This window comes from Stenella coeruleoalba (genome assembly GCF_951394435.1).
Source record: "Stenella coeruleoalba genome assembly, chromosome: 7".
Classification (NCBI taxonomy): Eukaryota; Metazoa; Chordata; class Mammalia; order Artiodactyla; family Delphinidae; genus Stenella; species Stenella coeruleoalba.
In genome coordinates, this window is record NC_137153.1 from 59,115,509 (window position 1) to 59,132,981 (window position 17,473).

Below are 17,473 nucleotides of genomic sequence, written 5' to 3' on the forward strand. Positions count from 1 at the left end.
CATTTTATTTCAAAAGGACAATAAGAATGATGATCCCAAGAACAGTTAATACTAGTTACAGGCATTCCAGCAAATGCCTAGCAGCAGATTAAAAGCAAACTAAAACAAAAATAAAAGATCTGCACGTTCTTTTGGATCAGTCATTTTAAGAGGAACACTTTTGGATGACAAGGCCACCTCCTCAGTATATTTTTCTCTGAACCCCAAGACCTCCCCTGTCATCCAACATGTTTTCATTCATTCTATGGGCCTCTCTGCTTCCCTTCACCCATTACTTTTCAGGTTCATTTAGTCCTCTTCTCCAACCTCTTTCTCTTGAAAAATAAATATTCCTCTGGGAATTATCGATTCCTTCTGTGATGTAAAATTAATAGTTTCAACATTTTATAACCTGGCTATTTACCTTCTCATGAATATTTTTAGGAGATGGTTTTAGATTCTATAATTAGAATTAATATGCATCTAGAGTGTTTTTGTTTGGTCTCAGGGACCATTTTTCAATTCTCGGTTATGTTTCCTCAGGCTCCCTTGCTACCTGATGGTCCTTTACGTATGGTCATATACAGCACCCGTGTTTCAAGAAGAACAGCAAATTTTACTCTATCCTTTGTCCTTAATCAGATTGCTAACTCAACCCAATCTTTATCTCCAATCTCCTTTGCTCCCCATTGGTGTTTTATTATTTTTCTAGCCCAGAGGAGCCAGACTTCTAGATTAGGTATTTCTTGAATTTACATACTGTAATCTCATCTGCTCATTTCCTTAGGCAGTCATTGTACATTTGGTAATTCTATTATTATAGATCGTTATCTATGAAACCATTTTGCTTTCCCACAGGAATGTCTGGAACCCCTGCTGACCTATCCTTAAAGATTTAGTCTAAAATACATCTATATTTAATCAAAAAGTTTCAAAGAAGTAGGTGTTTATTTCTGTAGCTGAAAAAATTAAGGTTTCTGTTTTTAATACTACACTTTGAATGCTTTCAACTTTCAGAGCTGTCAAAAGATTTTTATTTGTGTGTGTCTCTATATTTTATTTTTATATCTCTATAATATATACATATCTATATAGTTAATATTCTCTATTTTATTTGTATATGGGTATAAAAGAAAATGAATGGTATTTTTATAAAATAATCAACATACAAATGCCTAAATATTTTTTTTGTAAATAACTATGGTCTAACATTTTACGTAGCCTAAACACAGCTGTTTTCCCCTCTTGCTCTTTTGGGACTTTTTGCTTCTCATAGCATCAAAAAGGAAATCAAACTTGTACTTGACCAGCTAAAATGGATTTTACAAAGTATCTTTTAAAGACAGTTTCAAGGATCTTAAAGCAGGAGGAGATGTTAAATATCCTTGAATAAAACCTGTTCCTTCCTGATAAAGACATTGAGGCAGAAGTTACATCCATAAAGAAATTGGGGACAGAGCAGGAAGTGGAACCCAGGTGTCCCATGTTCTGTCTAATACACCACATTGACTGAAGCAGCCCCTCAAGCCCTCCCTCAGTCTATATTTTATACACATTTCATATTCCATGTTCTAAACCCGCAGCACCTCAGAATTACCATATTGGATGTGAGAGAGAGGGGAGAAAAATTGGCTATCGTATCTGCTGCAACTGTCAGATAGGAGCTGACAGTAAGTAGTAAAGTCAGAACCAAGTCACACAACCCAAATCCGGCAGCCCAAGGACATTCAGAAATGTGGGGAAGAGCCTACCTATCTCAGAAGGCCCTGAAGTCACCACTGCATCATACAAAACTAAACTACTGTACTAGTAGGAAAAAAATCATTAAGAGACAGGTTAGATTATGTTCACTCTACATGATCTGGAAAAGCAGAGAAATGAATCTAAAGTTTGGAAAGATATAGGCAAAATGAAAAAAAATTCAACAGTCTAAACTTGTGACAAGTATGTATTACTAATGATGTTTCCTGCTTTTTAAAATATCAGTAGATATTAACCAGGCAAGAAGATCAAGGTGATTTTGTTTGTTTCTTTTTTTTTTTTTGAGACTTTCTGTATTAGAAAAAGAAGAAAAGAAAAAAAATAATTATTTATTGGCTTTTTACTTAAAGCATTTTAAAGAGCTTTTAATGAACACTGTTGGGGAATTAGATAGAATCAAATATTGCTTATAGGAATAATTCAGCTAGCTGAGAAAATAATTCATAAGGAATTCTTATGCCTGTTAAGAGTGTCTGTCATCAGAAAGACAAGAGAGAACAAACACTGGCAAGGATGTGGAGAAAAGGAAACCTTTGTAAACTGTTGGTAGGATTGTAAAATGGTGAAGCCACTATGGAAAACAGTATTGAGTCCCCTCAAAAGTTAAAAATTGAACTACCATATGACCCAGCATTTCCTCTTCTGGGAATATGTCTGAAGGGAATGAAAATACTATGTCGAAGATGTATCTGCACCCCCATGTTTATAACAGCATTTTTTACAATAGCCAAGACATGGAAATGACCCAGGTGTCCATCAACAGATGAACAGATAAAGAAATTGTGGTACACGCACGCGTGCGCACACACACACACACGAATATTATTCAGCCATAAAAATAAGGAAATCCTGCCAATTGGGACAACACGAGTAGACCTTGAGGGCATTATGCTAAGTGAAATAAGTCAGACAGAGAAAGACAAATACGATATGATCTCACTTACATGTGGAATCTAAAAACAAAAAGTCATAGAAAAAGAGATCAGATTTGTGGTTACCAGAGGTGAGGGATGTGAGGTGGGAGAGTTAGATGAAGGTAATCAAAAGACATAAACTTCCAGTTATAAGTAAATACAGGGGATGTAATGTATAACATGATGACTATTGTTAACACTGCTGTGTGGTAGATTTGAAAGTTGTTTAGAGAGTAAATTCCAAGAGTTCTCATCACAAGGAGAAAAGCATTTTTTTCTTTTCTTTTCTTTTTTTTTTTTGTAACTATGAAATGATGGGTGTTAACTAAACATATCGTGGTAATCAAAGTTCACTATCTATGTAAGTCAAGTCATTATGCTGTATACCTTAAACTTATTAAAAATAGAATTATATTTTGGGGAAAATGTTTATACATATTTGTAAGAACAGGTGCTTTAACTTCTGCACAACATACGAAGGTTTGACAGTGAGGCTGAGCCTGTTTCTCTGGGTGGGATGAAAGAGTCACAAATATTGGGGTATTTGACTAAACATGCAAAGCTCAAAATGTCGGCTTCAAGTAATTTTATCCGAATAGTTTGGGTTACCTTACTGGCCAAATTAACTGGGAAATTGCAAAATTTATGCCATTTAGAGATAAACTTCCCATGAGAAGAGTCATTTTTTGGCATTAAGTAATTAATCTATATAAGTAAGCAGTTGCTGATTTTCTCAAAAGACGTTTAAAACCCATTGAATTTGTGCTTTAAAGCCCAGATATTATTACACAATATCACTTTCTTTGCTGTCACCTACCCCACCCTGCAGATACTCATTAATATAAAAAAATAGAGTATTAAAATCTTGGAAAGTTCTTTCTACATACATAGCTTTTTTTCTATTTTAAACTATCTTTGATTTGCATTATGCATTTCACATCAGCAGAAATGTTGAATTCCTTGTCACTGACACTCTCATTTTTGTGTGTTTGCACCTAGTCACCTGGGCAGCCTTGTAACTGTCCTCTCCAGGCAGCATATGCAATGGCTTTGGGACATCAGTGGAAGAAAGCCCTTTTGGATAGGCAAGTATCCGCGCTGCCCTGAGGGGGAAGGCAAGAACGCGAAGAGAACGTCTCCCTTCCTTAGGCCAAATAATTGTGGTTTACAATAATAAGCAATGGTTAGACAGTTGGACAGTCTGTCTTTTAAAACTCATCTTAATTACATAATACTTTCATTTATAGGCATCTAGCTCCAAGAAATAATGTGGAATGTGATTCAATTTATAAGTAAGAGAATTTTTAAAATGTTATTTCTAAAAGTAAAAAATTAGAAACAGTTGTAAATAGGAGATGGTGAAATAAATTACAGTGTAGCCATATGAAAGAATATTTAATATTTAATGCTTTTGTAAGGCATCAAATATTAAAGACATGACAAAATACCTTATGTTTATGAATTCATTCAATGTTGAATGCATATTGCATATAAAATATGTAATGCACTGCATTTGTGGCAAGGTGCTAAGTGAAAAAGCACTGTCTACAGCCATATGAAGCATGAAATAATTTAGAATAAAAAAGAAGTGTATGTATGTGTGATATACATACATATATACTTATATGTATAGACACAAAAAGAAATAAGCCAAAAAGTTAGAAATTTATTTTGTATCTCCAGTTAAGAATTATAGATCTTAATTTTATCCTTTGTTTTCTGAAGTTTTAATATTTCTACAGTTTTAACAGTAATACAAATCTTTTCAAGCCAGTTTAGATATAGAATTCTCAGGGTGCACTGAAGTTACTATTCTTACCATCTCTCCTTAAAGGTATTGTATTTCAGGGAATTATAATAAATGCACTCTTGGCTTCTCAAAATCTCTGTAATACTCAGTGAGTGTCTAATTCTGAAATCATCTGAGAGTATTAAATTAAGGCTGGAAGATAAATTTTCTCTATGTCCACAATAACTGATGTCAAGGCTCTATCCCCAAAAAGTCCTTGGGCATAGCATCACCTGATCAATAATTCAAAGAAACAGTCCAGAGGAGACAGTCATTCCCAACCAAAAATACTTCATTTTATTCTACCCCAAAATATAGAATGAGAACTAGTGGGGAGAGGGTTACATGCTATGTAACAAAGACTGTTTTCATGGTCAAATTTGGTTTGGGAGCTGCCAGGCCATCCTATTGCAGAGGATTCTTTTCTCATGCTATTATTTTTATTTCTATTCTGAAAGACAGGAGGAGGAATGCTTCTTTAAGAAAAATTACAAGAGCTTTACAACATTGAAGTGTAATTTTCAAAAAACTGCCAGTGGGAGTAGAGAGACAAGTTGAGAAAAGCTGCTTTTTATTAGAACTGTAGCAGATTGAAAAAACCTTAAGCTCCAGACTAAAAATAATACTTAGTAAGCTACTTTCAAATATAAAAACTGAGACATTTAAATCGTGAGGGAGAAGAATAGACAAGAGTGTGATAGGAGTTCTGCCTGTAGGATACTATGAATAATAATTGCTATTTATTAAACACTTATATGTCATGAGCTTTATATGAGTTATCTGTTTTAATCCTCAAAACAGGCTTGGATATATTTAGATATACACTTCTGAGTTGAGAAAACTAAAACTCACAGAACTCAGAGAGGTTAAATAACCTGCCCAAAGATGTTCAACTAGCAAGTGGTGGAGCTAGGATTTGGATTCCAGTCTGCCTGACCCCAAAGCCTTGTGTTCTCACTTGTGTCTCATAGGATTCCCAGGTCCTAGTCCTTGTTTTAGAACGTAGGCCTACATTTGTATGTGATTACTTAACTTCAAATAACAGGTTGATATGCTGTCCAATTGTAAATGTAATAAAATCCTATGGCGCACTTCTTTGGTTCACATTAGGTTTGAATGACCAAGTGCATGCTGGCCACTGGGAGTGGATCGGTGGTGAACCTGTGACCTTCACCAACTGGAGGAGAGGGCCTCCTCAACGTTCAAAGCCTGGCAAGAACTGTGTTTTGGTTCAAAGACAAGGAAAATGGCAAACAAAGGACTGTAAGAAGGGCAGATCTCACAATTATATGTGCTCCAGGAAACTCTAAATGTAACTGGCCCTACAGGTGCCCACTTGGGATTTCTTACCTATTTATTTCCAGGATATGTGCACATGGCTCAATAGAAAACAGGGTGTCATGACTGACTGGTACATTTTTTTTTTTTTTACTCATAGTGATTGAAGGATTCTATCTAGTAAAGAAGAAACACAGTTAAATAGTTCCGGGAAGTTTGATAAATGAATGTTACTTATAGGAAGAGATAAAATTTTTGCATCTCAATACCTTCCAAAATAAAACCCCAAGTATTATATGGCACAAGATTTGATTATTCCGGAGACCTCACTCCATATTTCAGTCAATACGAATTTCATGGTCCTTGGATGTTTTTGGTCCCAATACCTCAAATGAGTCCATTCTGAAATCTATATTGCAGGTGCTTCTACTACTTCAATCTGAGGGAAGCTCACCCTGCCAGTTCATTAAATCAAGGTTGAACTGCAAAGGGTTGCTTTGTCCCTTTGGAGCCCTTTCACATGTGAAAGCTGAGAGGCTGTGGATAAAAAGGAGAATTCTCTGTGGTGAAAAAGGAAGGCTTTAGATGGAAGAATCTGGCAGATGGAAACTCATCTGCAAAGCTCTAGTTCAGGTAAGAATTCAGGGGCTACCTGTCCTTCTGAGGTCTACCCATCACTACTCACAAGACAGATCTCCTTTTCTAATAAGAATGGTGCACCATTCCAAAGCAAATGTTTGGGTTTCCCCAGCTTTACAGGGTCATGAGAAATTTGAAGTAACATGAGCCTTTCTCTTCATTCATGTTTATAGTACTGACAGGCATTTCTCAAGGACATTTGGAATAAAAAGCATATATGAATGATGATTAACATATGGGAGAAAAATATGACTTTCTCAAAAGTGTCCCAATGAACTGTGCTGATGAACAAAGAAAAGTAATACTGAAAACAGAGCTCTTGAAAGCCTATCTTCTCAGAAAGGATTTTGATACAATTTTGAGCCGTTAAATATTTAATATTTGTAGAAATGCCATGTTAACCTGATTCCCTAATGAAAAGGTACCTTATTAATTTATAATGGCTGCTGAGTGAAACATTTTGTAGCAGTGATGCATGTTGCAGCCTTGCAAGGACTCCCTTCTGAAATCAAGGTTTAATTACAGGAAATTAAAAATTAATTTCTAAACCATTTACTCAAAATTTTCCTCTTTTCATAATCCCTGAAAAATATGGTTATGCCACATGTGACTTGCTATGTGAGCACCAGGGTCACTTCAGAATCAAAATGGAGTTACTAAGTGGACCAAAGTTTTGGTGCAGGTTTTATTATAAAAATACCCTGAGAGAAACTAAAAGTGACTGAAGAAATTCAGTCCCGTTTCTGGTTATAAAACATGACAGGCTTATTTTATTTGTGCTCATTTATCAAGATTTTGGTTAATAGAAATATTTACAAAAAGAGGTTGGAATGAGATTTAGACATTCTGCATCTTATTAAATTCCAACATCTTTGTGGAGTTGGGAGACTCCTTACCTTAGATATCACAAGTAGGCTCTGGACTGCTGTGATACACAGGCCTTCTGTATTACACAAGTAGTTTCTGGTGTTTAACCAAAAGAGTAAAACCCATTCTCTGTATCAGTTCAAATCCCTTCTGATCCACTGGCTTCTGCAATGTGGAAAGGTGGGATGCCGAAGAAAGAAATGAAGAGCTGTTTACCTAAAGGGCTATATCCTAGGAGGGAAAGTAAAAGTTCAAGGAATGAGGAATATACTAGAACTATAGAACTATATTAACTATTTAAAACTGGAAATCCAGAACCATGGCAACTATGTAGAACCTGAGCAGCATGGTAGATTTTATTTTACATTCCTGCCATGACAATGATATTTAAATGTAATTGCAAATGTTAGCACAAAGAGAGACTGCTTTGATTTTTATAGCAACTAGAAATACTAGAAGAATATTTAAAATATTCTTGATCATGAAAACATTAATTCAGGCAAGTGTAGGTGCTGGGCAGTATTCATCATGACCTTCATCCCCTTCTCATGATTGGGCTTTGACTGATGGGGAAATAAAAGTAAATGATGGTCATGGGTCTTTCCACCTTGATTGGTTACTGTCATCCTTTAGGTTCTGGTGGGAGTGGGAAGGAAGGAAATGGAGTGATGGTAGAATGGCAATGGGAGGTTATACGAAAGGAGAAGAAAGGGAAGAATGGAGGAAGAGATGAGGGTTGATTTGTAGCTGAGAAAGAGAGCATCAGAAAGAAGGACCTGAATGCCACCCAACTCTTCTCCCCAGACTTGAATACCGACTCAGGAAAAGTCCCAGTTAATCCAAGGGCATTAACTCAGCTCAATAGTGTGTAACTTTTCAGAATCTTGTACCGTTGGTCTTCAACAAAAACATACATATATATATAGTATATATTTGCTAAGCATAAACTTAAAAAACATATGACAATCACTTCATCTCCTTCCAAGGAGTGGTAAAAATGAAGTAGGTGACATTTACTTACATTTTTGTTTGTGTTTATTTTTAAGACAGCCAAAAAGAATATGCACATATTTTCATTAACACTATGGTTCTGTGTAATTTAAATCATAAGCTGGTGCTGATTAATTTCTGTGACAAAGCAGCTTATTAAATATACTGTATCTAGAGTTGTATACAAATTAATAAAACAAACTTATTTCTGGTTCTGAATCACTGTCCCTTTAGTGTTTAACATTTTTTATTTATTCTACCCATTGTAAGAAGAAATGGAGAAGAAAAGTCAACATGTATGTTTCATCCTTACTGTTTGGATCAGCCTTTCATTATACAAATTCCATCCATCCATCCATCCACCATCCATTCAACAAATATTGAATATGAAGTGCCAACCCTGTACCTGATAGTGTTCTGGATACTGGAGACGTGGAGTGAATGAGATAGGAAGGTAAAAGTATAAAGGCATAGTGCAAATATGCAAATTTCTAATAGTTCTTTTTAAGCATGGAGCTCTTTTTCTTAATCAGGGAGGAAGTCATTGATTACATTATCCCTTTTCAGAACTGGAGGGAAAGCCACACTGACACAAAGAGCTCAGGCTGTCTTTTGTTTTATTTCTCAACTGATTAAGAAGCTGGTGTTAACTTCCTGAATATATAATCTGATCAAAGTGTTATTCATAGCAGCTGTCTCAGATTTTCTGTCTCCAGATCAAGTTAGGAACTAAAGTTTTCAAATCTAGGTAATTAATTTTGTAACAATTATTTTTTTCCAAGAAGACAAGCAGTGTGTGTCTGTGTGTCTTTGAGATTCCTGGAGTAACAGGAATGAAAATGAGAGACCTTTGATGTCATCTCATCTAATATCCCTTTTGTATAGCAGAGGAGACTGAAGTCCTCAGATGTTAAAGTAGGAAGAGATCAGCACTAAAGCTACAGTCTTCCAAATCATAGGCTGGATCTCTTCTAATTATCCCATGTGTTTATTACCACTCTGAGCAAATGGTTTTATTATGTTCAGGTAAGATATCTTTCAATGATGATTATGATGAAGTTAACCATATACTTGAAAACATTATTGTAAGTGAAAGAAGATGGACACAAGGCTGCATACTGAGTGATTCTGCTTATATGAATTGTCCACATTAGTAGATTAGTGGTTGCCAGACGGTTGTTAGAAGGGGCAATTGGAACTAACTGCTTATAGGTACAGGGTTCCTTTTTGAGGGAATGGAAATGTTCTGGAATTAGATAGTGGTGATGGTTGCACAACCATCACTGAAGTGCACACTTTAAAATAGTAAAGCTCGCACAGAGCCCTCAGCACGCCGAGGTCTAGGCCACTGCACAGCTGGGCTGTATCCAAAGGGCCACCACTGCGTGAGCCTTGCATCTAGAGATGCCCTTGCTGCCCTCAGAGCCACCAGCAGCTCACAGTGACTGCAGGAACTGCTGTCACCACCACATATTTGTCACTTTCAAAGAATTATAGTACTGTACAGTATGCCTCTCTCTTGGAATTGGAGAAACCACATTATCAGCCCATTATAATAGTAGGTGGACCTTCAAGATGGCAGAGAACTAAGACGTGGAGATCATCTTCCTCACCACAAATACATCAAAAAAACATCTACATGTGGAACAACTCCTACAGAACACCTCCTGAATGCTGACAGAAGACTTCAGACTTCCCAAAAGACGTGTGGCTGACAAGGTCTTGGTGCTCTGGCCTGGTGTCCCTCTGAGGTGGGAGAGCAGAACTCAGGATGTTGGACCACCAGAGACCTCCCGGCCCCACATAATATCAAACAGCGAAAGCTCTCCCAAAGATCTCCATCTCAACACTAAGACCCAGCTCCACCCAACAGCCAGCAAGCTCCAGTGCTGGATGCCCCATGCCAAACAACTAGCAAGACAGGAACACACCACCACACATTAGCAGAGAGGCTGCCTAAAGTCATAATAAGTTCACAGATACCTCAAAACATACCATCGGACGTGGCCCTGCCCACCACAAAAACAAGATCCAACCCCACCCACCAGAACACAGGCACCAGTCCCCTCTACCAGGAAGCCTACACAACTACTGAACCCACTGGAAGCAGAAACCAAAAACAACGGAAACTACGAACCTGCAGCCTGCAAAATGGAGATCCCAAACACAGTTAGTTAAGCAAAATGAGAAGACAGAGAAACACACCGCAGGTGAAGGAGCAAGGTAAAAACCCACCAGACCAAACAAATGAAGAGGAAATAGGCAGTCTACCTGGAAAAGAATTCAGAGTAATGATAGTGAAGATGATCCAAAATCTTGGCAATAGAATGGAGAAAATACAAGAAACATTTAATGAGGACCTAGAAGAACGAAAGAGCAAACAAACAATGATGAACAACACAATAAATGAACTTAAAAATTCTCTAGAAGGAATCAATAGCAGAATAACTGAGGCAGAAGAACAGATAAGTGACCTGGAAGATAAAATAGTGGAAATAACTACTGCAGAGCAGAATAAAGGAAAAACAATGAAAAGAATTGAGGGCAGTCTCAGAGACCTCTGGGACAACATTAAATGCACCAACATTCGAATTATAGGGGTCCCAGAAGAAGAAGAGAAAAATAAAGGGTCTGAGAAAATATTTGAACAGATTATAGTTGAAGACTTCCCTAATATGGGAAAGAAAATAGTCAAGTCCAGGAAGCTCAGAGAATCCCATACAGGATAAATCCAAGGAGAAATATGCCAAGACACATATTAATCAAACTATCAAAAATTAAATACAAAGGAAAAATATTAAAAGCAGCAAGGGAAAAGTAACAAATAACATACAAGGGAATCCCCATAAGGTTAACAGCTGATCTTTCAGCAGAAATTCTGCAAGCCAGAAGGGAGTGACAGGACATATTTAAAGTGATGAAAGGGAAAAACCTACAACCAATATTACTCTACCCAGCAAGGATCTCATTCAGATTCAACAGAGAAATGAAAACCTTTACAGACAAGCAAAAGCTAAGAGAATTCAGCACCACCAAACCAGCTTTACAGCAAATGCTAAAGGAACTTCTCTAGGCAGGAAACACAACAGAAGGAAAAGACCCACAATAACAAACCCACAACAATTAAGAAAATGACAATAGGAACATACATATCGATAAATACCTTAAATGTAAATGGATTAAATGCTCCAACCAAAAGACATAGATTAGCTGAATGGATACAAAAACAAGATCCACATATATGCTGTCTACAAGGTACCCATTTCAGACCTAGGGACACAGAAAGACTGAAAGTGAGGGGGTGGAAAAGGATATCCCATACAAATGGAAATCAAAAGAAGGCTGGAGTAGCAATTCTCATATCAGACAAAATAGACTTTAAAATAAAGACTCTTACAAAACACGAAGAAGGACACTACATAATGTCAAGGGATCAATCCAAGAAGAAGATGTAACAATTGTAAATATTTATGCACCCAACGTAGGAGCACCTTAATACATAAGGCAAATGCTAACAGCCATAAAAGGGGAAATCGACACTAACAAAATCATAGTAGGGGACTTCAACACCCCACTTTACCAATGGACAGATTATCCAAAATGAAAACAAATAAGGAAACACAAGCTTTAAATGATACATTAAACAAGGTGGACTTAATTGATATTTATAGGACATTCCATCCAAAAACAACAGAATACACTTTCTTCTCAAGTGCTCATGGAACATTCTCCAGGATAGATCATATCTTGGGTCACAAATCAAGCCTTGGTAAATTTAAGAAAATTTAAATGCTATCAGCAGTTCTAAGAGGGAAGTTTATAGCAATACAATCCTACCTCAAGAAACAAGAAACATCTCAAATAAACTAACCTTACACTTAGGGCAATTGGAGAAAGAAGAGCAAAAAAACCCCAAAGTTAGCAGAAGGAAAGAAATCATAAAGATCAGATCAGAAATAAATGAAAAAGAAATGAAGGAAACAATAGCAAAGATCAGTAAAATTAAAAGTTGGTTCTTTGAGAAGATAAGCAAAATTGATAAACCACTAGCCAGACTCATCAAGGAAAAAAAGGGAAGAGACTCAAATCAACAGAATTAGAAATGAAAAAGGAGAAGTGACAACTGACACTGCAGAAGTACAAAGAATCATGAGGGATTACTACAAGCAACTATATGCCAATAAAATGGACAACCTGGAAGAAATGGACAAATTCTTAGAAAAGCACAACCTTCCAAGACTGAACCTGGAAGAAATGGACAAATTCTTAGAAAAGCACAACCTTCCGAGACTGAACCAGGAAGAAATAGAAAATATGAACAGACCAATCACAAGCACTGAAATTGAAACTGTGATTAAAAATCTTCCAACAAACAAAAGCCCAGGACCAGATGGCTTCACAGGCAAATTCTATCAAACATTTAGAGAAGAGCTAACACCTATTCTTTTCAAACTCTTCCAAAATATAGCAGGAGGAACACTCCCAAACTCATTCTCTTAGGTCACCATGATGCTGATACCAAAACCAGACAAAGATGTCACAAAAAAAGAAAACTACACACCAATATCACTGATGAACATAGATGCAAAAATCCTCAACAAAATACTAGCAAACAGAATCCAACAGCACATTAAAAAGATCATACACCATGATCAAGTGGGGTTTATCCCAGGAATGCAAGGATTCTTCAATATATGCAAATCAATCAATGTGATACACTGTATTAACAAATTGAAAGATAAAAACCATATGATCATCTCAATAGATGCAGCAAAAGCTTTTAACAAAATTCAACACCATTTATGATAAAAAAGTATCCGGAAAGTAGGCATAGAGGGAACTTACCTCAACATACTAAAGGCCATATATGACAAACCCACAGCCAACATAATTCTCAATGGTGAGAAACTGAAACCATTTCCTCTAAAATCAGGAACAAGTCCAGGATGCCCACTCTCACCTCTATTTTTCAACACAGTTTTGGAAGTTTTAGCCACAGCAATCAGAGAAGAAAAAGAAGTAAAAGGAATCCAAGTCAGAAAAGAAGTAAAGCTGTCACTGTTTGCAGATGACATGATACTATACATAGAGAATCCTAAGATGCTACCAGAAAACTACTAGAGCTAATCAATGAATTTGGTAAAGTTGCAGGATACAAAATTAATGCACAGAAATCTCTTGCATTCCTATAAACTAATGATGAAAAATCTGAAAGGGAAATTAAGGAAACACTCCCCTTTACCACTGCAACAAAAAGAATAAAATACCTAGGAATAAACCTACCTAAGGAGAAAAAAGCCCTGAATGCAGAAAACTGTAAGACACTGGTGAAAGAAATGAAAGATGATACCAACAGATGGAGAGATATACCATGTTCTTAGATTGGAAGAAACAACATTGTGAAAATGACTATAACCCAAAGCAGTCTACAGATTCAATGCATTCTCTATCAAACTACCAGTGGCATTTTTCACAGAACTAGAACAAAAAATTTCACTATTGGTATGGAAATACAAAAATTTGGTATGGAAATAGCCAAAGCAATATTGAGAAAGAAAAACTGAGCTGGAGGAATCAGGCTTCCTGACTTCAGGCTATACTACAAACCTACCCTAATCAAGACAGTATGGTACTGGCACAAAAACAGAAATATTGATCAATGGAACAGGATAGAAAGCCCAGAGATAAACCCATGCACGTATGGTCACCTTATCTTTGATAAAGGAGGCAAGAATATACAATGGAGAGAAGACAGCCTCTTCAATAAGTGGTGCTGGGAAAACTGGACAGCTACATGTAACAGAATGAAATTAGAACACTCCCTAACACCATACACAAAAATAAACTCAAAATGGATTAAAGACCTAAATGTAAGGTCAGACACTATAAAACTCCTAGAGGAAAACATAGGAGGATCACTCTTTGACATAAATCACAGCAAGATCCTTTTTGACCCACCTTCTAGAGAAATGGAAATAAAAACAAAAATAAACAAATGGGACCTAATGAAACTTCAAAGCTTTTGCATAGCAAAGGAAACCACAAGCAAGACGAAAAGACAACCCTCAGAATGGGAGAAAATATTTGCAAATGAAGCAACTGACAAAGGATTAATCTCCAGAATATACAAGCAGCTCATGCAGCTCAATATCAAAAAACAAACAACCCAATCCAAAAATGGGTAGAAGATTTAAATAGACATTTCTCCAAAGAAGATATACAGATGGCTAACAAACACATGAAAGAATGCTCAACATCACTAATCATTAGAGAAATGCAAATCAACACTACAATGAGGTATCACCTCACACCAGTCAGAATGGCCATCATCCAAAAATCTACAAACAATAAATGGTAGAGAGGATGTGGAGAAAAGGGAACCCTCTTGCACTGTTGGTGGGAATGTAATTTGATACAACCACTATGGAGAACAGTATGGAGGTTCCTTAAAAAACTAAAAATAGGGCCTCCCTGGTGGCGCAGTGGTTGAGAGTCCGCCTGCCCATGCAGGGGACACGGGTTCGTACCCCAGTCCGGGAAGATCTCACATGCCACGGAGCGGCTGGGCCCGTGAGCCATGGCCACTGAGTCTGCGCATCCGGAGCCTGTGCTCCGCAACGGGAGATGCCACAACAGTGAGAGGCCCGTGGACCACAAACAAACAAACAAAAAAAAAAACTAAAAATAGAACTCCCATACGACCCAGCAATCCCACTACTAGGCATATACCCTGAGAAAACCATAATTCAATAAGAGACATGTACCACAATGTTCATTGCAGCACTGTTTACAATAGCCAGGACATGGAAGCAACCTTAGTGTCCATCAATAGATGAATGGGTAAAGAAGATGTGGCACATATATACAATGGAATATTATTCAGCCATAAAAGGAAACGAAATTGAGTTATTTGTAGTGAGGTAAATGGACCTAGAGTCTGTCATACAGAGTGAAGCAAGTCAGAAAGATTAAAACAAATACCATATGCTAACACATATATATGGAATCTAAAAAAAAAAAAAGGTTCTGACGAACCTAGCAGCAGGACAGGAATAAAGACGCAGATGCAGAGAATGGACTTGAGGACACGGGGAGGGGGAAGGGTAAGGTGGGACGAAGTGAGGGAGTGGCACTGATATATATACACTACCAAATGTAAAATAAATAGCTAGTGAGAAGCAGCTGCATCACACAGGGGGATCAGCTCAGTGCTTTTTGACTACCTAGAGGGGTGGGAGAGGGAGGGTGGGAGGGAGACACAAGAGGGAGGGAATATCGGGATATATGTATACATATAGGTGATTCACTTTGTTATACAACAGAAAGTAACACACCATTGTAAAGCAGTTATACTCCAATAAAGATGTTTAAAAAACGGTAAGTTGTATGTTATAGGAAATATTTCTGAAAAAACGCTAGTAAAAATCACCACATAAAAATGTATTTTAGAGAGCTATAAGCGTGTTGATGTATTAGCTGTGTGTTTACATAATTCATCCAAGATACTTTTTCCAGTCTTTGCCCCAAGTCTCTCTTAGGTTTTTTATTTGTTAATACAGTTGGTTAAGGGAAAGAAAATACTGATTCGACATATTTTAAAATTTAAGGTACTGCTTTATTGATCTTCCTCCTCTTTCCCGCTATTAATCATGGGACAACAGTTACTGATGGCGGAGTGTGTCTGTAATATCCAGAATGCCATGATTTTCTTAAAATTTATTTTACAAGTCTTCAGAAAGGATTGCGCAGGAAATGAATAGACTATCCCCATAACTTACACATATAACTGTTCATTTTGAACAGTTTTTATGGGTCTTATATTCTGCTAGGCAATACAGTTTAGTTTATCCTAAGACAGAAAGGAACAAAAATCAACCAACACTTCCATTAAAGGCCTTATGGTAACCTGCAATACTTTTTCCAAGCAATGAAGTATCAGTTCACCTTTCACTTCTATCCCCATCTGTATTATTGCTTCCTACAGGTAATCACTGCCAACTTATCCTACAGAAGAAAAATGGAAAACAATACACTGTCCTAAAACTAGTCAAAAAGGCAGCTGCAGTGGCTATGTTATCAGAAAATTTTAGAGCAAAGAGTATTTACCAAGGATAAATAAGGTTAGTTTATAATTTAAAGGAGCCAGTACATCAACAAAACATAATAATCCTAAATAGTCATGCAGCTAATAACAAAATTAAAAATAGAGGTGTAAGGAGACATAGACAAATCTCTAATTATAGTCGGTAATGTTAATACCCCTCTCTCGATGATTGATAGAACAAGTAGGCAGAAAATCAGTAAGGACAGAGAAGTATGGGTACTGTTAACAAATTAACCTAGTAGATATTTATAGAACACTCTACCCACAGACAGCAGCATATACATTGTTTGCAAGTGCACATGGAACATTTACCAGGGCAGACCATATTCTGGGACATAAAATGGGTCTCGATATACAAAATATGTTCACTGGCCACAATGGAATTAAATTAGAATTCAGTAACAGAAATATCTCTGGAAAATCCGTAAGTGTCTGGAAGCTAAATTATAGACTTCTTTAATGCTGGATTAAAGAAGAAGTCAAAGGGGAGCTTAAAAATTATGTGAACTGAATTAAAATGGAAACACATCAACGATTGTAGGATACCATGCAGTACTTACAAGGAATTTTATAGCACTAAATGCCTATATTAGAAAGGAATAAAGGTGTTACTCTCAGCTTCCACTTTAAGAAAATAGAAAAAGAAGAAAACATAAATAAGGAAATGAAAAATACCAGATCAGAAGCTAATGAAATAGCAAAACAGGAAATCAATAGGGAAAATCAGTGAAACCGAAGCTGATTTTCTAAGAATATAAATGAAATTGGTAAATCTCTAACCAGGCTGATCAGGAAAAGATGAGAAGAGGACACATATTGCTAATATCAGGAATGATAAGTGACATCAGGTGACAGCACTACATATTCTATAGCTACTAAAGAAAAATAAGGGACTATCATAAACAACTTGTATCAATAGACAGCTTAAATGGTCAAATTCCTTGAAAGAGACAAACGACCAAAGCTCAGTCAAGAAAAAATAGGTAACTTGAAAAAAGCCTAGAACTCTTACAAAAGTTGAATTTGTAGTTTCTCACAAAGAAATTTCCAGGCTCAGATAGCTTCACTATTGAATTCTGCAAATATTTAAGGAAGAAATAGTACCAAATCTTTATAAAACTCAGAAAATCACAGAGGAATGAATACTTTCTA

At 36.6% G+C, this 17,473-nt stretch overlaps 1 protein-coding gene across 1 annotated transcript in view; it reads left to right on the forward strand.

Moving 5' to 3' along the window:
* The window catches only part of FREM1 (FRAS1 related extracellular matrix 1), a 272,527-nt gene that overhangs the window by 239,493 nt on the left and 15,561 nt on the right, over positions 1–17,473 (forward strand). The window contains exon 39 of the mRNA XM_079926359.1: positions 3,654–3,739. Coding sequence (XP_079782485.1) covers positions 3,654–3,739 — 86 coding nt within the window. The remainder of the gene's footprint in view (positions 1–3,653; positions 3,740–17,473) is intronic.